Genomic DNA, 23,418 nt, shown 5'->3' on the forward strand with positions numbered 1-23,418 from the left:
TATATTAGGTTATTAAGAATTATTTAATTAAATAGTAAAGATATAAGGTAAGGGATTTTTAATTTACTTACTTATTCAGTCTACTTGCTTATTAACTATATTATACTGAATATATTATTAATAAATCCTTTTTCTTTAATCTTCCAAGCTCAAGACTGGCTAGCTTACGATTAATTACTTGCCAAGTCACCGATGAAATTACAGTGTTGTATATTTTGATGGTCTTGTTCTTCAACCTGAGTCTTCTGTTTTATTCCACAACCGTGATTTCTTAAAAGCCATGTCGTGGCTCGAAATAACAGGCAATTAAAAAACATTAGAACAGATCTGCTATGATTAAAATAGACCCAACTGATTCAATGCCATGATTAGCTTCATTATACAATTTCCCCAAGTTTATATATGTCGTAAGTCAGCTCTCACTTATTCGCTTTGCTGGTGACTGATGTACAGGGTATGTTGTAATCATGATGGGTCGCTGAGAGAATTCGCACCGTCTGTAGCAACAGTTCAATTGATCATACTGTAACCATCGTCGTTATTGAATTCAATTTCTGAAAATACAGGTGCAAGTTGGAAAATGTAGTTACGTTTGTAATAATACCTTCAAGGTTTGTAGACTGCATTAGTAGGCGGGCAGACAGCGGCTGTTCCCAGTGCCTCCCGCTTTTAGCTCCTGCCTCCCATGGTGCTTTCCTCCGTTGGCCGTATTATATATCTTTGACATTCTTCCTTCCTCATCATCTCCACGAGTGTTATCCTTTTCTCATTCCAAACGATTGAATGCCTGTACTACAATCGATGACTTCGCCTTTCTTTCGGCATCATATGTCTTGCAGCTCCGATACCAACCCTTACGGATGACGCCGTATGATCTCAAGCATTTCTATCCGTTAATCAACTTCAATGTCAAAAGCTACTGCGACTGCGCAGTCGCCCGATCCCGTTCCCAAGCACCCCAATGAAGGATTATATCACTACCGGACGTTGCCGACAACCGACAGTCCCTGCCTTCGCATCTATCATATCTGATAAGCTCTGAGTTGGCCGACGGCCCCAAGCTGGGCACAAGGAAAAGGTGTGCTCCCTCACCTGGTGTGGCGTTCGCATGCCTGCATACCTAGTGCGTACCGGAGATAGACAGAATCGAAATCGACGACAACAACTTTCCTGTCACCTCAAGCCAGCCAGCGTTATGCTCTTTGGAAAGTGTTTTGATCTCTCAAATTGGTCATGTTGAGCTCGTTGGCTGAAGAGTCTGAATGCGCCGTTCAAGACACTGCTTGAAGATGACAGTCAAATGAAGAATGAAGGATAATTGATTGATTTAGATAATACTGCGACCTGTCCCGAATCCGCGGCGACGGGCGATGCTATGACCCCAGACGAAGCGCCGATGCGCTATCTCATCCCCTCGATCTAACCCCCGGCTCGATAGTCTAACTATTTCGTGACAGGCCGCACGTCTTCGTCTCTCCCCCACGCTTGGTACAACACCCAATGACACTTCCATGGGTTGATAACAGCTCTTTCTCGTCCATCATGGGACTTTCTCAACCATTAAAAGGAAGCAATGGGCACCTCTCAAAATCCAGACAAGGACTTTCAGATTATCATCACATGTTTTGTTAACTGATCTCTTCGGTTGACTTCCGTCTCGCCTCATCTGGGTTCCTTTAATCTTTGAGCTTGGGCCCGCAACTGCCCACTTTGTTCCTCTCCAACCATTCAGCAAGCATCCGGGGATCAGAACGTGCTGATAAGCTATCTAAGCTATCTCTGGGATCCACGAGTTATCAATTACACATCTTGAATAACTAACACGAAAAATACCTAGCCACAACCGACAACGGCCTCGTCTGGTTGCCAGTCGCGTTCTGTGCTCAGAAGCAAACTCAATCGGAATTTATAACTACCGATTGACCACATTCGAACTCCCAGGATTGAGTTCTGAGAGAAAACATCCCCGTTCATCTTCGTTTGATGCTCCAACACAAGTCCATCTGACTTGAAGTTGATCGACATCAAGATACCGAATTAGGGATCGATACCCCCAGACAACCTTTAACAAGCCAAGCCCGCTCCAACGTTGGCCCATTTCGAGTTTCCTCACACAACTTCAATTCACCACTTCAATAATGGATGAGGATCAAGGACCACAATCCATTGCGCCTGAGCATGCACCATCCAAGACAATCGCTCAGCGCTACAATGGTCTCGTTAAAGCGTTTACAACTAGGCACGGCCTGATCGGCGATTACGACTATGGCTTCCTCTTTCGACCAAACCTACCTTTCATGAAGAAGAGCGTTAACCCAAGCCCTTTCTTTGGACTCAACGATAAGATGCCAGTTCTTCTTGGTTTGCTCCTGGGGTTCCAGCATGCACTGGCCATGTTAGCAGGAGTCATTACACCACCCATCATCATCAGCAGCAGCGCCAACCTATTACCTGAACAACAACAATATCTTGTCTCGACTGCCCTCATTGTTTCGGGCATCTTCTCCGCTGTCCAAATTACTCGGTTCAGACTTTTCGGCACAAAGTAAGTATGAAAATTCAAATAGCCCGAATATCACGCTGACAATTATCTTACAGCTACTACCTGGGCACCGGAGTACTATCAGTTGTGGGCGTGTCTTTTAGCGTCATCCCAGTGGCCTCTGGAGGCCTTGCTCAGATGTACGCTAATGGTTTCTGTCCCTCTGACTCTTCTGGAAACCCTTTGCCTTGCCCTGAGGGATACGGTGCGATCCTGGGTACCTCGGCCGTATGCGCTCTTGTCAATGTTCTAGTTTCTTTCATCCCTGCCAAGTTCTTGTTGCGAGTGCTGCCACCCATCGTTACCGGCCCTACTGTCATGCTCATTGGCATCAAACTCATCAAGTCGGGGTTCTCCAACTGGATGGGAGGCAGCGGAGGCTGTATGACAGCTACCGATGGATTGTTTGCTTTGTGCCCTGATATCAACGCACCTCATCCTCTACCATGGGGATCTGCAGAATTCTTGGGTCTGGGATTCTCTGTTTTTGTTGCCATCATCCTGTGTGAGCGATTTGGTTCACCTATTATGAAGTCAACGTCAGTTGTTATTGGATTATTGTTTGGGTGCATCATAGCTGCCGCTTGCGGCTATTTCGACCGATCCGGCATCGACGCAGCTCCTGTTGCATCGTTCGCATGGGTACACACCTTCCCACTCTCAGTTTATGGACCCCTTGTCCTTCCTCTCATCGCAGTTTACCTTGTCTGCGCTACTGAAGCCATCGGTGATGTCACGGCTACATGCGACGTTTCGAAACTCGAAGTCACTGGAAAGACTTATGAGTCTCGTATCCAGGGTGGTATCCTGTCTGATGGCCTTGCAGGCTGCATTGGCGCTCTGATGACCATGACTCCCATGTCTGTCTTTGCTCAGAACAACGGTGTCATTATTCTCACTCGCTGTGCTAACCGCAAAGCTGGTCTTGCGTGCGCAATGTTCTTGGTTATTATGGGAATTTTTGCCAAGTTTGCTGCGGCTCTTATTGCCATCCCGTCAGCCGTGCTGGGTGGTATGACCACTTTCCTCTTCAGCGCCGTTGCCGTGTCTGGCATGTCGATCATCGTCCGTGGTGTGCCATTTACTCGACGTAATCGCTTTATTCTCACTGCCGGCTTTGCCTTGGGATACGGTGCTACACTTCTCCCCAATTACTTTGACGAAGTCTTCACATACAAGGGAGACAACCGCTCCTTGCAGGGTTTCTTGGACGCCATCGTTCTTATTATGGAGACCGGATTTGCTATTGCCGCCATAGTCTGCGTGATATTGAACCTCACCCTTCCTGAGGAGTTAGGGGATGAAATTGATGCTGCACGATCCACAACCGATATTACGATGCACGAGGAGACAGAGCAGAACAAGGCCATTGCGGGACCAAGTCGAGATCACAGCATCGATCCGAAAAAGGAGGGCTAATGGTGAGAATGAAGGCACATGTGCTCAGCATACGAAAATTAGCACGATCCTTGTATTTATGTAAATTATTAGGAAAAAAGGGTGTCATGAAAGATCTAGCTCAAAGTTGAATTTATAACAATCAAGGCGTTTGAACTATCCAATAATGCTACGCCGGAAAATTAACCTCCTGAATCTTAGTGTATAAAAATAAATAGCCTAAGGAGCATAGCCTAAGTAGCATAAGAAGTCTACCAATGTTTGCTCTGTAGTGGATGTGCTCCCATTGTGCTTGTGAATGTTTGCGAATTCAGGATACTCTGTCCAGGTGTTGAACAGGTTTGTTAGTCACAGACAGTGGGTTAAACTAATAATTTGGCTTAATTAACCACATGCACTAAATCTATTATTCCTACTTATGGTCGATAGTCTGAGTAGTATGCTTTTGTCGGTGCAGCAACACGTTCTTCCTGGTAGAAGGCTTCAAAGTCAGTCCCAGCATATCGATTAACTGGAGCAGCAGACATTGCATCTGGACGCTCCTGAAACCCTGTCGTTCCTGATCCTTTTGACTCGTGAATCTCGCCCGCAATCCAGCTCAAATAGACTGTCTCGTGCACAAGCACATATCCGCCCATCCTCCCGTCTGAGTCGTCGGGTCCATCAGCGCTCTCAAACTCGGGCTTCTTCTCAACCACAAAGATCTCGTTTCTTTTATGCTTTCTGCGCATTGCGAAAGCAATAAACCCGAGAAACCAGAATACGCTACCACCGATAACAGACCATGTGATAGTGGGCACAAGCCACCACGTAAGTCTTTGTTCCTCGGGTTTTCCGGGTCTTTGATCGGGTTCATTGGGTTTGATCCAAATGGTAACGATGGGCCATAGACCACCGATGATATAAATAACAGCGCATATAACGCTTAGTGTGGGATTTATGTGCTTCCCTGTCATCTGGCGCCAAGTCTGTGGAGGCGCTGCTGGGCTTTGTATCTCATCTTTGTCAGTCTTGGGAGGGCCCCTGAAGCGCAGTATCAGGATTCCCAATCCCAGAAAGGTTCCGAAAAAGGCGTTGATGACATATGCACTCAAGCTCGTGAGTAATGTGTAAGAGCTTTTTGGGTCCATGGACCAAGTCGCAAAGATCAGAACAAAACAAGAGGCAAGGTGCAGAACGAAGGCGCCCACAGGGGTTCTCTCCATATGATCTTCAGGCGAGAGCCAACGTGTACTCAGAAGTGAACTGAACATTCCTCTCTTCTTGAACCAATTCAGAAGGCGTCCCAATGAGATATCGCCATCCTGGGCAAAGAACTTGGCATAAGGAATGATGCCCTCCTTTGCAATTTCTTGCTTGACGCGAGCAGCGGTGTAAGTCATGACGATAATGTTTCCCATGCTTGATATAGCCAGAAATGCATGGAATATGCGCTTTCCGGTTCCACTGTTATTCAAGCTACCGAGGGTGAGCTCAAAGAATCTTTGTGCTACGTTGTCGTATATTTGATCGTCGCTTGGAACCACAACCATCTGGAGCAATATTAGAGAATAAGTCTTAAAATGGGAGGGTTATAGAGACTTACATAGGAAATATTGACAGCCATATAAAGCAATATGGCCGTACCGACACCAAGCAGCATGGCGACTGGGTGTTTCCGTCTTGGTCTACTGATCTCGCCCATGACATAGTTTGGCTGCTCAAAGCCCGAGAAACTGAAGATGATGGCAAGGAAAGCATGAGCATATCCATTCGCATCACCGGACTCGGCGAAGGCGCTGGAGGGTCGAGTGTTGTTTTCAATCTCCTTTGTGACTGGCTTACCATCGGCATTCTTTAGACCCCCGGCTCCAACAACAATAGCTGTCACGATGATAAGAAGAAGCATCATAACTTTGATTATGGCCAACATGTTGTTGAGAAAAATGCCTCCTCTTCGGGAGAAGGTATGAATGAAGCAGGTGAGGATCGCGATGCCGATGGCGATACCCCTAACGGCACCAGAAGATGGGTTATCATCTCCCGATGCCGAAAGTACCATGGTAGCAAAGTTGATGCAGTTACCTGCCATGTTGCCAAGTGCTATAAAGCAGAAGCCGAACATGCAGGTACTCAGGAGTACGGTACCTTTTCTGTACGCGGGCTTTCGGTAGACATATTGGAGGTAGTTGAGATCTCCGCCACTGCGTGGGACACTCTGCTCAATGCCATTGATGGTGTAACGAGGAACATTTAGGCCGTACTCGATGTAGACGTGAACGCCTGATAGGCAGTAAACTACTCCAGCAAGCCAGAGGAGAAGTGTTGCACCAGTTGAACGAGTCCCTTGCATTACTCTTTGAGGTGAATTGAAAATGCCAGTTCCTATTCAATAGATCAGCAACTGAATATAGGTATTGGGCTCTCATGTCAAGCTGCATGCTATTCATCTCATCGTGGTCAAAATGAAATAAGATGATAAATGCAATTGCTCAATTCAGAAGAAGTGGTTCCTTCCGAAATGGAAATTCAGGATTCTTCTGACACATAGAAATCCAATCTTGGGTCAGGGAAGGAGCGACTCATAGATCTTGACGAGGAGATCCCCGTCAACTTCCCCACTTGGGGGACATCCCATCTCTTACAACTCAACTTAAAACCAACCTCAACACAACATCACCAGAATCATTATAAGAATGAAGGAACGCTGCAAAAAGCCGAAAACTTACCAATCATTCGATTGAGCACCAGACACATGACATCAAAGTACCCAAGCTTGAACGCCTCTTTAGGCGCGGATGTGTAAATCTGGCCTGGGTTGTCGTCTTCAAAAAGAGAATCGAAGTCGCTATCACCAGCTCGAGCATCGCGCTGTGGCGGCTCAGCTTGACGGCTCTGGTTCCGGTATGCCGCAAAGTCGTCCATGGTTGTGGTTTCAGAGGCCAGTAGCCCGTCGAGATGGATGGGCTTACAAGATTTGGCTCAGTTGATCTGGAGGCCGCTTGAGATAAGAGAATCCCAGACCGGTCCTGGCATCAAGTCGAGTTGGCAAGGTCTTGTACTTGATGTGCGCAAAGGCAAACAGCCAGATCCGGGTATCACGGTTATCTGGGACTCATGGGTGTTAAGTAACGCCCTCGACGTTCTGTGTGCAAGGCATGGCGATCACACCAAAGCCGGGCGTTCAGCTCTCGGCCCAGAAAGGTTGGTCGACCAAGCAGACAATCCGTTTCAAGCCTCACCACCATCGTGTGACCCTTTCAACTCCCTTGTCACTCTAGGCAGACTTTCCCCTCAATTTGGAAACCGACAGCCTTGTTATCTACCCTTTCCTCAGGGCATCAGAAAAGTTGACCGCTAAGAGCATAAGAGACAAAATTATTCGGCCAACTTATACTACTTAGACTAGGCTTCTTAGACTACTTATTTTTATACCTTACGGTTTAGGAGGCCAACTTTTCTGCTACCCACCAGCCTTTGCCAAAATGCCTTGCACATACCTTCCTCCAGAACCATGAACGCTAGCCGTTGCGCTTCTAGCGTCTTGGTGACACGCAGGTAGATAACTCAAACAACCAATCCATCACCCTTGCATCGCATAGCCCCAATGACCTCAAACATAGGCTAATGGAACACTTACAGAAATGCCAAGAGGAGCTGAAAACGCCCGGTTATCAGTATCATACTTAAGAAATCACCTCTAGATTCGGGCTTGGAGAAAACATACAAGGCCAGGAAACAAGAAATTTATTATACAAAATTTCCTGATCCTTGTCTAGGGGGTGCGAACCGCCAGGGGGGATACCATTTGTCTCGACAACCAAAGCCTCGAAAACCCCATGGAAGTCTTCTTGATAAGGGGTTTACGAGCTATTATCCCCGGACCTTCCTCTCTCTCTACCCCGCCATCAGGTACGGATGGCTGCTCGCGTAGGTCATCCGCCTGGGTTACCAACACTATGATTTGAATCAGCCACGCATCCGTGTTAATCTGCCTAGCTGCCTGTGGAAGCTGCTCTACTTTGTCACATATTCAAACTGTTCACTTTGAGTTACTTGCTGCCAGCCACGCTGAATGTGTACGTGCCTTACGGATGCAGGACTCACACACCCACCTCTTATCTCGTTTTGCTAGGACTTATTTAGCCCTTGCATCTTTCATCCTCAGGTCGATTTGGGGGGCACCGCCCATGCCAATCAGACTGGTCAGCTTCGTTCTGTGTCGCTGTTCTTCCTTCACATTTCAAGGAACAACCCCGTTGAGAAGACGTCTTTATGGTGTTGCCGCCCTTCACCTGTCTTCAACGAACTAGAGGTTCCATCAACGGCTACATTTTCCCAAGTGATCGTCTTCAGCGTCCTATTACAGAGTCGTATTATTTAGAGCTTTTTTGTGTGGATAGTTAAAGCAACGCTCGATGGCAGGTCCTTTACAGGTTGGAGATATCCTCAACCTTGGGCGCCTAGCCTGGGATATATACCGCTATGGCTGGAAAGAAGATTACAATGCGAGTAAGTGCAGAGCGCAGTGCCTTAGTTTTCCATACATATGATATGCCTTGCAAGGCTTTCCCTATCCGCATCAAAGGATCAGCGACAAATCACGCAAATGAGACAAGCATATGCGTCGTTTGATCGTCTGTGTATTCGTCCCATCTAGTTCTCATTATCTAACTATCTCACAGCGCGTCAATACTCAGAGTTTGGAAGAGATGTCAGAGGCTTGGCCGAAAACCTCGATATTCTTAGCAGAGTGATTACATGGGCAGATGACTCCCTTCAAAGCCAACGGAGACCAGGAGTGCCAGCAAAGTTACGATGGGACCGAACTTCACTCATCGAGATTATTGGAGATTTCGAGATCACTCTACAAGAATGTCATCAACTTCTCGTATCCAACGATCGTTACGGGAAGGGGAGCAAGCCTCTACGCAACATAGAATGGAACGTACTCGTTCAGCCTTTGGCCGATCAACTGCGCCAAAGAATCATGCTGCACAACTCCAAAATTCTCCATGTTTTGAAACCTTTAGAGGTGTAAGTACTGTTAAAGCTATTATTTGTCAATCCAGCAAGCTAACCATGAAAGTGACCTTCTTCTTCGCGTGCGACAAGACATCGAGCTTATGCATAAAGACCTCGCAGAACGGATCACCAATGTGCACCATGATATTCGCCGTCTTATGGGAGTTCTAATTCCCGACCTCGACGAAGCACTTGACCAACGGGTTCAGAGAAGCGTCGTTCTCTTGGAAGTTCCTGTTGATTTGGATGATCAATTTCGCTTTGCAGCGCTTACTAGCCATCCAAAATATCGTGTTGAGGATGATTTTGAACTGAGTGAACTGTCGGATGCGTTCATACTAAACTTTCATAAGAGCACAATCAATTTCCAATCAGGAATGTTGGTCGAGGATCGTGTTCCAGCTGTCGATCAATATCTCAACCTCCTAAAATGTGTATGGATTTTCAAGAGAATGCAAGCATCTCCAACCCTAAGAACAGCGAACAAAGACACGTCGCATTGGCCTTCGTACACTCGACAACTAGAAGATGTGAGAGCTTGGTTGCAAATAAACCGCTGGTACAGGGTGCTGACATCAGTAGGATCTTTCTTCACAGTGTTCGCGTTTTGGCACGGAGCTAGTTACGCCCAGAATCATCACTTCGACGCTCAAGAGAGATATGTTTACGATCTGGCCCGAGAGAGATCCTACCCCTCTTGTCGATGTGGTAACCAGGGATGAGATGATGGAGCAGCTCCTTGAGGTGTAAGTCGTCTGTGCTCTTTCGTTCCACCACTGCTAATTTCCTCAGGCCTTTACGGAGCTATAGCGCAGGTGTTGAAAAGAAAGCCAAGCTGCTTCGTAGGCTAGATACTGATGGAAGACGCTTCAGAGTCATCATGTCAGGCTCAGAACAAGTGGCGACTGGCAGGCCAAGACAAGAAGGTAGTAGATTCATGATGTTTACGTGATCTACAAGTGCTAAATTCCGATAGCTGAAACCATCGATTTCGATGTCACATCCATGGTGTTCAACCCCCAATACGCCATGCCCGTTGGTACTCACATGACACAAGAAATTATCATGCGACAAAACGAGAGAATAGCAAGACTGGACTTCCTTGATGGGGGTGACATACTGAAGTTTCAGCAAGCAGTGACAGGTTTTAAGCCGTGGGATTCTTACACACAATACGACTGTCAAGTCATCTTTGTCCTTGATGGAGTCGACAATATTATGGAGAACGCCTCACTCCAACTCTGGATACCTAAACAAACCGCAGGTTCGCTTATCACAAATAGCGACGCTGCTGCCAATACGACAGACAGCTCAGTGGCTAGCCGACAAAATTCCATATCAACACTTGCTTCAGCTACCACTCGGGACTCGTCCCTCAGAGTGGGTGAAGGCTTTCCACTGTCAAGCCCAATGCTCCAACCTAGTACGTCACTCAATTCAGCTGCTATTCGAGGCTCGCCCCCTGGAGTGAGCGGTGGGAGCAACAGGGACAGGTATCCAACTAGCCCTTCGGGGCGTTATCCCAATCTTGCGACAATCCCACAAAGACAGCCTGTGGGCTTTGATCCCTTTGAGTCTTGGCCAACAAGAAGCTCCCCGGAACCTATCGGGTCGCCACCTGCACAAAGACAGAACTTCTTTCCAACGCAAGGACCACCGCGCGAGTCGCCCCCTCGAAAACCTGTTGGGTCATCTGCGTCGCCCTCTCGATCAGCGCCTCTTGCTTCCGTTCGGTCTAACAGTACAACTGCAAATACTTTTAGGAAAGGGCGCTCTTTCAGTATTTTTAGCAGCACGTCAAACAACAGCAATTCCTCCAACAGCGACGTTGCTAGTGTAAGTGTTTCAACTGGAACCAACTCCACGGGTCTCCTACACAAGCGTCCAGTAAAGCCAATGCTTGTCCTTTTCACACAAAGTCTTCAAGGCGACAAGTTCTCATTCGTAACGATCCAGATCGATGACGAAACGAGTATGAATCCTGAACGCTGTGACTGCCGTAAATCGGGAAGAGATGGTGCATCTTGTGAAATCGCGGCCATTGAGAAGAAGAAAGGACACTCTACCGTTTCAGCCCGAAGATATGAACAGTCAAATTCGGATGGCGAGGTGGACTGGAATCTAGCCCGGTTGGCACTCAACAATCCAGCTTCGACGAGCAGCAGTGCCAACTGGCCAAACCTCAAACGACTCAGCATTAAATTCCCGAACCCTCGGGCTAGGGCCTACTTTTGTGGCACGCCAAATGTCTGTCACTGCAAGGTCAAGACGGAAGCCGATGCACGCGAATGCATACGAAACGGACATCGTGGTCTATGGGGCGAAGTGCAACAGAGCTACAGGAAGCAGATGAACAACTTCCACAAGCAGCGTTATGAGGGTAGATCACAAGTTGTTTATGGGGTGACGAATTGATACAAACGCAGTCGAGTTTTTGATGGGTAGAATTCAAGTACGCCGTGGATGAGGGTACGGTTTAATGTTAAATAATGAGTGAATGATTTGGACAGGCGTGGAGTATTAGGAACGTTATTTGGCAACCTACCTGGGTATTGGGCAATTGTTATTCAAGCAGATATTTATTTCGTTATGTTGACCGCTGGAAGCATAAGAGACGAAATTAGTAGATCAGCTTATGCTACTTAGACCATACTCTTTAGGCTCTCATCATAAAAAATGTTTAAATTGGTATTCGTAATAGTCCTTCATAACGCCAATTCACTACTCCTTTATTAATGCTGCTCGAAATCCCGTGCCTTGCGCGCGAGGACTCGTATATTGTCAACGAGACCTTCCACGAGCTCTGGATAACGGTGCGCCGCACCATTAGCGGCCCTCCGCCCTTGATCAATCAGCAATTTCGAATCAATCTCGATTTCGAGCTCGTGCTTCTTTTCTGGGCGACCCTGATATGACACTGTTAGTAATAATCGATTGACGGCAATGAGAACGGTACGTACCCCTGGACCAGATTGGATGACCTGCGTGAGGTCAATCTGATACGGCCCTTGCGTATAGCTAAGCCTGTCCTTATTCCGATCAGGGTTATCTCCGGGGTTCGGAATTCCTTCCAGCTCCTCTAATGAGCCATCCCAATCCATCTCGAGGTTGATGCTGATGCGGCAGTCCATAGGGAGTTCAGGAAAATGGATGTCGAGATCGGCAACGCGGGCTTTTATAATTTTGCCTAGGACCTCCTGCGTTTTCTGGTCGTGCGTCACCCGTACGCGGGTCCGTCTTCCCTTTGCTAGGCGGTTCCTTATACAGCCAGGGACTCTATGCTGTAGTAGTTCCGCAGGCAAATCGAAGAAACGGTCTCTTTCTCTTCGATGTTTGTAAACAACAGGGACACGATGGTTGGCCCCTCCCGGTCCACGAGGATGTGTGGATTTCACTATTTCGTTGAGAAAATCGTTATTCTTCTTGTGGGCAGCCTAATAATTTATTAGTATTTGATCCAGTAACAAGAACAGACAGAGGCAACAGAAGGTATACTTTGCTTAAAGTTGTACCAACGACCAAAAAGGATAGAAAGAGACTTACCTCGGTCATACTACTTTCAAAGGCGATGCGACTACTATCCATCAAAATACACTCAGAGGCTATATTTTGATTAACCCGATGACGAGTGTCCTTATCGATCAAAGTGCCGAGTTTTGCTTCCACTTCAAACTGAATACTTTTGCTGGAAATTTCCATCATATCAGGCGCATTAAGCACGTTGAGGAACAGGAAATCTGCTACCTTTCTGCTAATATCCTCGAAAGGCTTAACTCCGGTAATGCTAGGTTCCCATGGACCGAGAATCTCTTGCGGTGCTGGTTCGGGTGGCGGCGCAGTCCTGTTCGTCTCGGGCGAGGCATGGCGACTAGGACGAGGTTTCTGTTCTTGTTTTCCGTTAATATGCGAATGAAGCCTCTTTTGCAGTACAAAGTTGGCGTTCGAAGGCATGCCGGCCATTCTTCGGGAGTCTTGCGCCCATATGGGGGGCTGCGAATAGCGTCTTCGCCTTCTACTCAAAGGTAGTTCTGACACAGATTCGCGCTTAACAGGAATCTGGCCGTTGGTCTCGCTAGACTTTATTCGCTTCTCCTCTGGCTCTTGGGGACTGCTATCGAAAATGCGGTCCTCGAGCTTGCGCTTGGCAGGGGTTGCCGCGCGCTCTGTATCTATAGCCATCGGTTGCGGAAGAGAAAGAGGTTGCGACTGTTTATTTTTGGCGTCTGCTGCCGCCAGCGCTGCAAGCGGATCGGGATTGCTGTGAAGTGAAGGGACTCGAGACTTGGGACTGACGGATGGACTTGGAGCGCGTTCACTGTGCGATTGAGATCGTCGATGTGCGTCTGGAGCCGGCGAGCCGTAACTGCTAGATATACGTTTGGTGGGCGGCGGAGGCGGAGGTGGTGAACTTTTTACTTGTGCTTGTGCCTGTGTCTGTGCTTGCGCTACTGGAGCAGCTGCTGTGTATGAAAGCCTTTGTTGATATGGACTCGAAGGCTGTGCGAACACACCAGGGACGGATGGTTGCCTTGACCCAGAGGACAAAGGCGGAGCGACAGGCGTAGCGGGCTGGGATGGTTGGCGACTATGACCGTATTCTCCAGGAGGTGGGCGTGAAGCGACAACAGGACTACTAGCTTGAACGAATCCGTAAGGGTGTTGAGTATGAGCAGATGTTGGAGTTGGAGTAGAATGTGTAGAACGTGAAGCAGAGGGAGGGCGTTGATTGTATTGCTGGTTAACTGCAGTGGCGACAGGAGGCGTCTGTGGAATAGAGTTTTGATGATGTTGCTGTTGTTGAGTTGCAGGATAGCCGTGTACATGGCCAGGGGGTATGACTTGTGGGCCCTGTGAGAAGCTTTCCCGAGGAGTGTATTGAGCAGGTGAATGCTGGTGTCGTTGGACTGGACTTGCTACTTCTGCAGGGGACTGGGTATGGGGGAAGGGATAACCAGCAGCAGCAGTTGCAGCAGAAGGGGTTGTTGAAGCTCGATAAGGGGATTGACCTGGAGTTGGGCCGCTTGGGGACCGCGCATCGTGGAAAGAACTACCTGGTTGTAGTGGAGGCGGCACAGGACGTCCTGGATATGGTCCGGGTGCCTGGTACGGAGATTGTGGTGGATACGCACCGGGCGGCGGTTGATGGGGAGATGGCTGATGATGCGACGGTGGCCGCGACTGAGGATGATGGGGATGAGCAGCGTGTGGAAGGTATTCCTGTGGCATAGGCTTTCCCGGCGAGGGATGAGGAGGTGGTTGGCGGTTGTATTCGCGATAATAGGGGTGTGAAGCAGGTGCTTGGGCTGGACTCTGCGACGGTCGTTGCATCTGCTGCTGCTGCTGCTGTGGGTGAGGCTGTTGCTGTTGCTGTTGCTGGTGAACAGGCGGCGGAGGTTGCGGCTTCGGTGCGGATTTGACAGGAGCGCGGTCGCCACCTTCCGACGTGTTCAGGACAGATCGAAGGTCCATGGTGATGATATTAGAGTGGGAGGATAAAGAATTTGCGACAAGAGGACGCTGTTGGAATCTGGCGCGAGGGAAAACCTAAAATCAATTCCGACGCCAATCACTCGTCTGAAACCAAATTATAGACGCGAATAAAGCGCGGACAAATGGTGACGGGCGTCGTCCTCAATGGAACAGAATATTAAGTGTCCTTAAAGCGATGGAGGACAGTCGTCGTCGCGCGAGGGGGAGAGCGCAAGTGGACATGGATGACTGGGTTGGATGTTTCTACGCCGCCATGGCGAGGCTGCCACGCTTATATATTGGGATTGGCGAATAAACGTCGCGTTGGGTTCTTGTTCGACGGGGCGATAGGGTTTTCGGAGATATGGCGTAGTCGAAGGATGTTGTGCGCTGAACGTTGTTGGCGATATCAAAAGTTTACAGTCAATTTAGTCATTTGGTGTTGGTGTCCTGTCATCGTTTTCTGGCGACAAACAAAGATGGGATAGGCGACAGCCTGACGCTAGAGGTCTCTCTGTCCAGGGATGTGGGAGTACATGTACTAATGTACATGACGCGGGACAGATTTTGTTTGCAAACCCTTCCCTGTCCTCAGGGTACCAGAAATATTGGTCCCTGAGAACATGAGAGATGAAATTAGTAGGCCATCTTATGCTAGTAAAGTGATAGTTTTTCGGCTATTTATTTTTGGTTTCCAAGACTTTGGAGGTCGACTTTTCTGCCACCCAGTAGCCTGTCTTTTTTGGCAGTCAAGTCCAGTTACAGGTCGGTACATGTTTTATGCCCTAGAAGCTATGGGTGTCCAAGTACCTGAAGCGACCCTTGGATCCCCGTGAGGCTTAGCAGTGCCTAATCTCAAATCAGACAAATTGTTTCAGATTGGACACGCTACTTGTCAGCTTATTATGCCTGAAATATCAAAGGCCAGGGATAATAGGTTAAGCATTTCACAACCGGGGCCGCAACTTTGGACGGACATCAGCCTTATGAACCGAGCATTGGCAGAGTAAATCGATATCCATCTTGTCAACAAGTTTCCCATTCTATCGACCTAAGTACATGGATGCTAAGCATTAGAATCCTATGCGACGTCATAGTTCAATGGTCAAGTCAATTGGACGCTTAAGTTGATGTACACATATGCCCCTCAGGGTATTAGAAAAAATGACCATTAGAAGCACAAAAGACGAAATTAGTAGGTCAGCTTATGTTACTTGGACTGTACCCTTTAGGCTATTTGTTTTTATATACTAATACTTGAGAGGTTAACGTTTCTGCCATCCTCTGGGTGCCTTAGTACCTATTATGTACATAAGCTATCAATCAAATCTAAATAGCTACTGTACACACAGTCCGGAAGAAGTTTCTTCTATCACAGCCTACGTGTCATTATTGAGAAAGTGAGTCATTGGGGAAACCTTGATATTACACTTTGACCTTTTGACAGTTCTAGAGTAAAATGAGAACTGATGCAAACAGCTTATCTCAAGTTGAGCTAGACAGTCACGTGCCGCCTGCTTATGTAACTACACTCTGCCTGGAGCTATGGTTGGTCCGTGCACTCACTGCAAGGCAGAGCTGTGCCTGACGTGGACCATCTTCGAGTTACCCTTCTGGAGCAAAACACCAACCGATCCATCGCCTCCATCTCTCTTCATTATCTTTGTATCTGCTTTGTTTCTGTACATCCGCGACTCATCTTGTCTCAGGGCTCTCTATACGCCCTTGGACTTGCACATAGATATCATCTACCACCCAATTCGACAATTACTATCCAAGACATCCCCTCGTACCGCTCGCTGTAAACCTCCTTCGCCTCCAATCCCTGACAGCCCCTCAAGATGCCTGGTATCGTCTCGGCGACCGGCGTTCTCGCCTTTCTCACCGATGAGGAGCCTGAACTCAAGGTTTTTGCGCTACAGACCCTCAACGACGACATAGACACTGTCTGGACCGAAGTTGCTGCTGTGCTGACGCAAATGTACGTCATGCTCGCGTTACTCTTCTGATGCGTTGGCTTGTGTTTGCTAACAGTATCCTATAGCGAAGCGCTCTACGAAGATGAATCCTTCCCCGAACGCCAGCTCGCTGCCCTTGTTCTCGCAAAGGTCTACTACCACCTCCAGGCCTACAACGATAGCATGGTGTTTGCACTCGCTGCTGGCGATCTCTTCAAGCTCGACTCTCCCGGAGAGTTTGAGGAGACCATCATCTCCAAATGCGTCGACCAATACATCGCTGTCACCGCTGCGAAGAAAGCGGCCCCTCCAGCCTCTAAGAACGACGATCTCCCGGAGCTAGCTACTACCTTCGCCAGCGGTGCCGAGGGTGCTGTTATGTCTCCCACTACTCCCTTTTCGCGAACGACTCTGCCTCCCAAATCGTTGCTCTCTCGCGATTCGATTGACAACACTATGCTTGAGGCTACCTTCCAGCCCTCGTTCAAGCAGTTCCGCTCTGGGTCCATTGCTGAGCTCCCTGAACAGGCCACGGATTCTTTGCAGAGGGTCGTCGACAGGCTTTTTGAGAGCTGCTTAGAGAAGGGCCGATACCGACAGGTAGTCGGTATTGCCGTTGAGGCAAAGAATCTTGCTGTCCTTCGAAGCGTCATCAAGCGCGCCAGCGATGACGAAAAGAAGGCTAAATCAAACCCCCTCGAAAGCTCCCCTGGCCCGGCTGAGGATTTGATTGAGTACACGCTAGGTATCTGCATGGATATTGTTCAGGAGAGAGGTTTCCGTACCGAGATCTTGAGGCTCATTCTTGATCTCCTGAATGAGATTCCCAACCCTGACTACTTTGCGATTGCCAAGTGTGTAGTCTACCTCAACTCTGACGAAGAGGCTTCTCGCATGCTTCGCAACCTTGTTGAGAAGGCTGACCGATCTTCCATCGCCATTGCCTATCAAATCGCTTTTGATCTTTACGACAACGGCACACAAGGGTTCCTGGGTAACGTTCTGGCATCGCTACCCGCTGGTGAGCCTGCCAAGAGCGCGGTCGATGAAAATGGCGAACAGCCCACCGAGAGCGAATCCCTCCTTCAGAATCAGCAAGACTCCCCTGAGAATGAACTTTCCGAGCCTTTACGTAAGGCCTACAGCAATATCCGAGCTATCCTTGACGGCAGCAAGACTATTCGTCTGAACCTTGAGTTCCTCTACCGCAACAACCGAACCGACTTGAGCATTTTGAATAAGGTCCGCGACAGTCTTGAAGGTCGCAATTCTATTTTCCATACTGCTGTCACATTCTGCAACGCTTTCATGAACCAGGGAACTACAAACGATAAATTCTTCCGGGATAATTTGGAGTGGCTCGGTAAGGCAGTGAACTGGTCCAAGTTCACCGCCACTGCCGCGCTTGGTGTTATTCACCGTGGAAACCTGTCTCAATCTAGAAAGCTTCTTGAGCCGTATCTGCCTAGGCAGGGTGGCCTTAGCAGTGGTTCTATTTTCAGCCAGGGTGGTGCCCTCTACGCTTACGGACTAATCCATGCCAACCATGGAGCTGAGGCTTTGGACTACCTCAAGGAGCAATTTGGTCAAGCCGAGGAGGAGGTTGTTCAACACGGTGGTGCTCTTGGTCTCGGTATCGCCGGAATGGCCACTGGTGATATGGACATTTACGACAAGCTCCGGGAGGTTCTCTTCCAAGATTCTGCCCTCAATGGTGAGGCTGTCGGCTTAGCCATGGGTCTTGTCATGCTTGGTACAGGCCATGCGAGGGCTCTGGAGGACATGATCACATATGCACACGAGACTACCCACGAGAAGATCCTCCGTGGTCTGTCCATTGGCATGGCTCTCATCATGTTTGGCCGCCAAGAAGGAGCCGATGTCCTGATTGAGGGTCTCCTCAATGATCCCGATCCTACTCTGCGATACGGTGGTATCATGACTGTTGCTCTTGCCTACTGCGGTACTGGCAGCAACAAGGCCATCCGAAAGCTCCTCCATACTGCAGTCAGCGACGTCAACGATGATGTTCGTCGTATTGCCGTGATGAGTCTGGGTTTCATTCTTTTCCGTAAGCCTGGCAGTGTACCTCGAATGGTTGAGCTTCTATCCGAGTCTTATAACCCTCACGTTCGATATGGTTCCGCCATGGCCCTTGGTATCTCGTGTGCCGGCACTGGCCTTGACGAGGCCATCGATCTGCTTGAGCCTATGATGAAGGACCCTACAGACTTTGTACGACAGGGTGCTCTGATCTCTCTTGCCATGATCCTTGTTCAACAGAATGAGATCATGAACCCCAAGGTCGCATCAATCCGCAAGACCCTCAAGAAGGTGGTTGGCGACCGCCACGAAGATGCCATGACCAAGTTTGGTGCTGCCCTAGCGCTTGGTATCATTGATGCTGGTGGCCGCAACTGCACCATTGGCCTCCAGACCCAAACCGGCAACCTCAACATGGCCGGTATTGTCGGTATGGCTGTATTTACTCAATACTGGTACTGGTTCCCCTTTACCCACTTCCTGTCCCTCAGCTTCTCTCCTACCTCCATCATCGGACTGGACCACGACCTCGAGATTCCCGATACCAAGTTCCACTGTGCTACCCGACCCAGCCTCTTTGACTACCCTCCCGAACAAGAAGTCAAGACTGAGGAGGGACCAGCGCTTATCGCTACCGCAATCTTGTCCACCACTGCGCAGGCAAAGCGACGAGCTCAGAAGAAGGAGCGAGCTCAAAGACGTGAGAGTATGGATATCGACAGTGCCCCCGCCAAGCCTAGTGGTGACAAGATGGACGTTGACGAGGACAAGAAGACTGATGAAACCAATGAAAAGAAGGAAGAACAAGAGAAGGAGGCCGCTACTTCTACAGATACAAAGAAGAAGCCTGAGAAGGAGAAGATTGGCTATGACATTGAAAACATGACCCGAGTACTTCCCGGCCAACTCAAGTATATCAGCTTTAATTCTGGCCGCTACAAGCCTGTGAAGAAGGTGAGCAATTCTACTGACAGTGTCCAAATACTTGCATTTGCTAACTTGCTACAGCCCACTGGTGGTCCCCTGTTGCTTATTGACGGCGAGCCTGAGGAGGAGAAGGCTTTGTTGGAGGAAAAGCTGAAGAAGGTTACAACAGAACGCGCTCCTGTCGCAGGTCAGCAAAACACCAGAGGTGGACGATCTGGCGGCCCAGGACGATCTCTGCTTGACGGTATTACCGATGCCCAACGGGGAGGCCCCAGCAGTGCTATGCTCGGACAGCTGTTGCGCAACTCAGGCCGGTCGCCGTTCGGTCTTCTTGATGCCGACCCCCAGACCCCTGGTGGCAATGCCTCGGGTGCTGCAGCCGCTGCCGGTGTTCTGACTGCTGTTGACGAGGACTCTGACGATGAAGAGGCCAAGACACCCAACGAGTTCGAGTACTTCACCGATGCTGAAGATGACGATGACGACGATGAGTAGATCGAGTTTCAGCAGGCGGCTTAGCTAAGATGGTCTTTTGTAGGTGCAGGACAGGAGGATCGTTGAAGAAAGGATCCCTCTGGCTGGATTGCATTGCATGTATACTTATAGATTTTGACCAATCGAGATAGAGCAGTATTGGGCAAAACTTGGAGTGTGATACATCCCAAGATGTACCTGTATAATGAAGGATAGAAGTTACCCATTGACATGCACAACACCATATTCGGATTCCAACTTGAACTTAGAATGCTACAACACTAGACAAACTCCATCAATCTTAAATTAATCGTGCCTTGTCGATGGCCTTTGTGAATTCATACTATTTATTCATCGCTCGCTCAATGTGAATGACCCCCTTTCGCCTGTCCTAAACCCAATTAATTAGCCATACCATCTACTCCTGAGAATCTATCTATCCGCGTCCCTCCTCGATAGAGCTCTCATCGCAAACCTTGACGCGATGCCACGCTGTAGCAAGGTTCCCGCGAATATTCCACGTTGCTGCATAACTCTCTGGCTGCGTGTTGTATGCTTCGTCGGTGGCTTTCACGACAAAGGTAGCGTAACGCTTCCCGGACTCTGATGTCTCGAAAGCGCTCAACGGTACGGGTCCGTCAAACTTCCATCTTCGCCAAGCCCATGCTGCGTGGCCAAAACAGGGAGATTGCTCACCCTCTTTGGTCGAGCAGTCGGGAATAATGGAAGCCTGGGACCAGGTCTTGCCGTTATCTGCAGAGACGTCAACGCGGACTATGGCACGACCGCCGCCCGAGTATGCGTAGCCTGTCAGCGAAGCAGGCTTGGTATAAGTGTCATCGCTCTTCTTCCAGTCACCGAGTTTGCAGGTCGTTATAGCACTTTGGACAGGCATCTCCTGAATAGAAGGTGCAGTATCCCAGTCTACTTGTGTCTGGTTTGGTCCAAAGCACTTGTAATCGCGTCGCTGCCATTGAGTTGTGCTCTCTTCATCACTGAGCGTGACATGGTTCAGCCATTTTACAGATCGCGCAGCGACATGTCCTGGAACGATCGCTCGCAGCGGGAATCCATGATCGCGCGGAAGCGCCTGACCGTTCATTCCGTAGGCGAGTATCACGTCGCCTTGGGGGTCAATGGCTTTTTTGATGGGAATCGATGCGCCGTAGGCTTCCAAGCCGGAGAACTGGACGTGCTTGGCTTCGGACTCTCCTGTCAATCCTGAGTGCAAGTCGAAACCTGCATCTGCCAGCACGTCGGAAAGCAGTACGCCTTCCCAGCAAGCATTAGAGATGGCCCCTGTAGTCCATGGGAGGCCGTTGGTCTTTCTTCCCGATCCTTCATTCATATGTCGGCGGCGATTGCCAGAACATTGAAGGGCGGCAGTGACTTTGTGAGGCTTGAAACGCGACTTGAGATCGGCAAGGGTGTATTCTTTTATGGTGCCGTCAGGAAGCTCTATCGTCAGGTTGTGATTACTGCCGTTTTCTGCGATTTTTGGCACCCACATGTGGTTGCGCACATAGAAAAGGTCGTTGGGAGTAAGAAACTCGTTTGTCATGGCGTTCGCAGGAGTTTCTGCGTTTCTGGGCTTTTCCGTCATGGTCACCAGAGCCGGATGTCGAGACGGGTCATCGGAGAAGGGGTCCTCAATCTCGTCTTGTGATGGGCGTCCGTTGACCAGATCTTCTGGGTCGACATAACCGATCAAGTACTGATTCAGAATATCATAGACGTAGTCGTTTTTGTGGATTGCAAAAATATCCCAGTACCGATCAATAGAGCCACCTGCAGCGCGAAGGATGATATCGCCACCGGGATGCGCGCCTATCCATTCAGTGATATCGTACACTTTATCACGGTGGATAATCCAAGGATGATCGGAGCGAGCGTCGTGTTTGCGCACTTCATCAATGCGATAGCAAGGGAGAGAGGATCCTTGTAGGTCGGAAACACTGTCGTCCTCAGAATGATAATCGCATCTTGTAGGGGATTGTTGCGACAGCTGATAGGCAAGACAAAAGGAAGCTGCTCCGGCGAAGAGAACTGCGAGAGAAGCACTTGGATATCTCGGCGCAGGCGCTGCTTTATCAGAAGCAGAAGACTTTGCGGATGATGGCCTTAGTCGAGTTGCAGCAAAGCAACGAGATTGTGCTCTAGCAGGAGCTTGTGAGACTGGAGTAGGTAATGATGGTAGGGGCCGTAGCCGGCTGACTAGACGTTGTGTCGATCGCGATAACATGGTTGCAAGATTTCTAGGTTGAGAATAGAAATTACTGTAATGATGATAAGAAACAAGGCATGGCCAACAAACTGCCTTTCTCTCAGGGCAATATGCGTGCTGCTGTAATTGATTTCCTGATATCAGTTAAAACTGGAGTAGACAGACGCCACTGTGGACTACCCTTAAAAATAGATGGATCCCGACTTAGACAAAGATGACGTCGGGGAATCTTTCGGAGGTTGTAGATACAAAGACCCTGAGATGAAGAATCTCACCTCACTTTATATATATAATTCATTCATGGCCAAACTGCACTGATAAGCCAGCCCAGCGGTGAGTTCAGGGGAATGAACACGTGAATCAGGTCGGAAGCTAGGAACGAGTCAGAGCGCAGAGTTTTGACGATGCCGAGACAATTCCAGCGCATCGTGACCTTTGGTTGTCGTACAGTTTAGAATTGATATTGTTGCTAAGGTTCGATCGGCGACTAGGTAGCAGACATTCGCCGATTCATGGCGCTGGAAAACCACTGGTTCTATTTGTTTTACGTCACTTCACAGATGGAACCAAAACATCATTGGCTGACTCACCGAAATGAATCCCGAATGGGAGGTGTCATCCCCTGAAAAGCCATGGATACAGTGAGACCCCAGTGAATAAGCCCCTGTATGCATATGCAGTCTACAGCCACTGGCTGTTTATCGATACGGTGACAGTTGCCGTCGAGTTGGTCATTTAAGTGTTAGTCAACTTGTTTCAACTGCCGACGACAACATATTCTATGCCTTTGTTCCCCAGAGAACAACTGCCACATTTCTCGCTTACTAGTCTCTTTGCTTTGACTATATTATCTATAGTATTTTTGAGGCCCCTTGTTTGTGTTGAACAACATATGCATTGATTGCAGGCCAGCAGGTACTGACAGCGTCTTTGTGAAACACAAACAGCACTCAGTGTGTACAAGACTTGTACATGCATCGGACCTGAACCATTCAGATTCAATACGTTACCGAAAGAGTTCAATATTGAAACTAAACTCCGAGAAATACTCCGGCAAATCTGATAATCCCGGAAGGCGGCGCTGTTTCTCCGCGCATGATACAGGTTAGCAGCTTGAGCTCTATATCGAGGCATAGAGACCGCTCCAGAATAAGACAACTGGACCACTTATGGAAAGCAGTCTAACAAAAGGGCTCGACCCTGGGTTATGTATCAAACATCTCTTCGATGTCTCATCGATATTAAAAATAGAAGAGTGCAAATGAAGACAAAAAGGCAAAAACATACAACAGCGGGGATTCGCTGGTCGTCACCGACCCAACTACTAATCCGCCCCTTACCAGCTTGACTATGGGAGAGCGGACGGGATCCCGTATTTT

General features: G+C 48.7%; 6 protein-coding genes across 6 annotated transcripts, besides 2 other annotated features; 3 read left to right on the plus strand and 3 right to left on the minus strand.

The window, feature by feature from the left end:
* Positions 1-2,138: 2,138 nt before the first annotated feature.
* Positions 2,139-3,961, plus strand: FPSE_11212 (uncharacterized protein; the record flags this gene model as incomplete). The annotated part of the gene is made up of 2 exons (XM_009264329.1): positions 2,139-2,545; positions 2,599-3,961. 2 exons carry the CDS (start codon positions 2,139-2,141, stop codon positions 3,959-3,961), a joined length of 1,770 nt encoding a protein of 589 aa, XP_009262604.1.
* Positions 3,962-4,356: 395 nt separating this feature from the next.
* On the minus strand, positions 4,357-6,844 carry FPSE_11211 (uncharacterized protein; the record flags this gene model as incomplete). The annotated part of the gene is made up of 3 exons (XM_009264328.1): positions 4,357-5,472; positions 5,526-6,304; positions 6,649-6,844. The coding sequence occupies 3 exons, from the start codon at positions 6,842-6,844 to the stop codon at positions 4,357-4,359; spliced, it is 2,091 nt and encodes a 696-aa protein (XP_009262603.1).
* Positions 6,845-8,337: 1,493 nt separating this feature from the next.
* On the plus strand, positions 8,338-11,359 carry FPSE_11210 (uncharacterized protein; the record flags this gene model as incomplete). Its single annotated transcript, XM_009264327.1, has 6 exons — positions 8,338-8,431; positions 8,605-8,956; positions 9,009-9,474; positions 9,527-9,690; positions 9,737-9,870; positions 9,921-11,359. 6 exons carry the CDS (start codon positions 8,338-8,340, stop codon positions 11,357-11,359), a joined length of 2,649 nt encoding a protein of 882 aa, XP_009262602.1.
* Positions 11,360-11,676: 317 nt separating this feature from the next.
* Positions 11,677-14,413, minus strand: FPSE_11209 (uncharacterized protein; the record flags this gene model as incomplete). Its single annotated transcript, XM_009264326.1, has 3 exons — positions 11,677-11,850; positions 11,905-12,378; positions 12,488-14,413. 3 exons carry the CDS (start codon positions 14,411-14,413, stop codon positions 11,677-11,679), a joined length of 2,574 nt encoding a protein of 857 aa, XP_009262601.1.
* Positions 14,273-14,320: a microsatellite.
* Positions 14,414-16,254: 1,841 nt separating the features above from the next.
* On the plus strand, positions 16,255-19,836 carry FPSE_11208 (uncharacterized protein; the record flags this gene model as incomplete). Its single annotated transcript, XM_009264325.1, has 3 exons — positions 16,255-16,394; positions 16,458-19,368; positions 19,423-19,836. 3 exons carry the CDS (start codon positions 16,255-16,257, stop codon positions 19,834-19,836), a joined length of 3,465 nt encoding a protein of 1,154 aa, XP_009262600.1.
* Positions 19,837-20,251: 415 nt separating this feature from the next.
* FPSE_11207 (uncharacterized protein) lies at positions 20,252-22,057 on the minus strand (the record flags this gene model as incomplete). The annotated part of the gene is made up of 1 exon (XM_009264324.1): positions 20,252-22,057. The coding sequence occupies one exon, from the start codon at positions 22,055-22,057 to the stop codon at positions 20,252-20,254; it is 1,806 nt and encodes a 601-aa protein (XP_009262599.1).
* Positions 22,058-23,316: 1,259 nt separating this feature from the next.
* Positions 23,317-23,418: a repeat region.

The sequence above is a fragment of the Fusarium pseudograminearum genome, chromosome 4 (genome assembly GCF_000303195.2).
Source record: "Fusarium pseudograminearum CS3096 chromosome 4, whole genome shotgun sequence".
In the NCBI taxonomy this organism is placed as follows: Eukaryota; Fungi; Ascomycota; class Sordariomycetes; order Hypocreales; family Nectriaceae; genus Fusarium; species Fusarium pseudograminearum.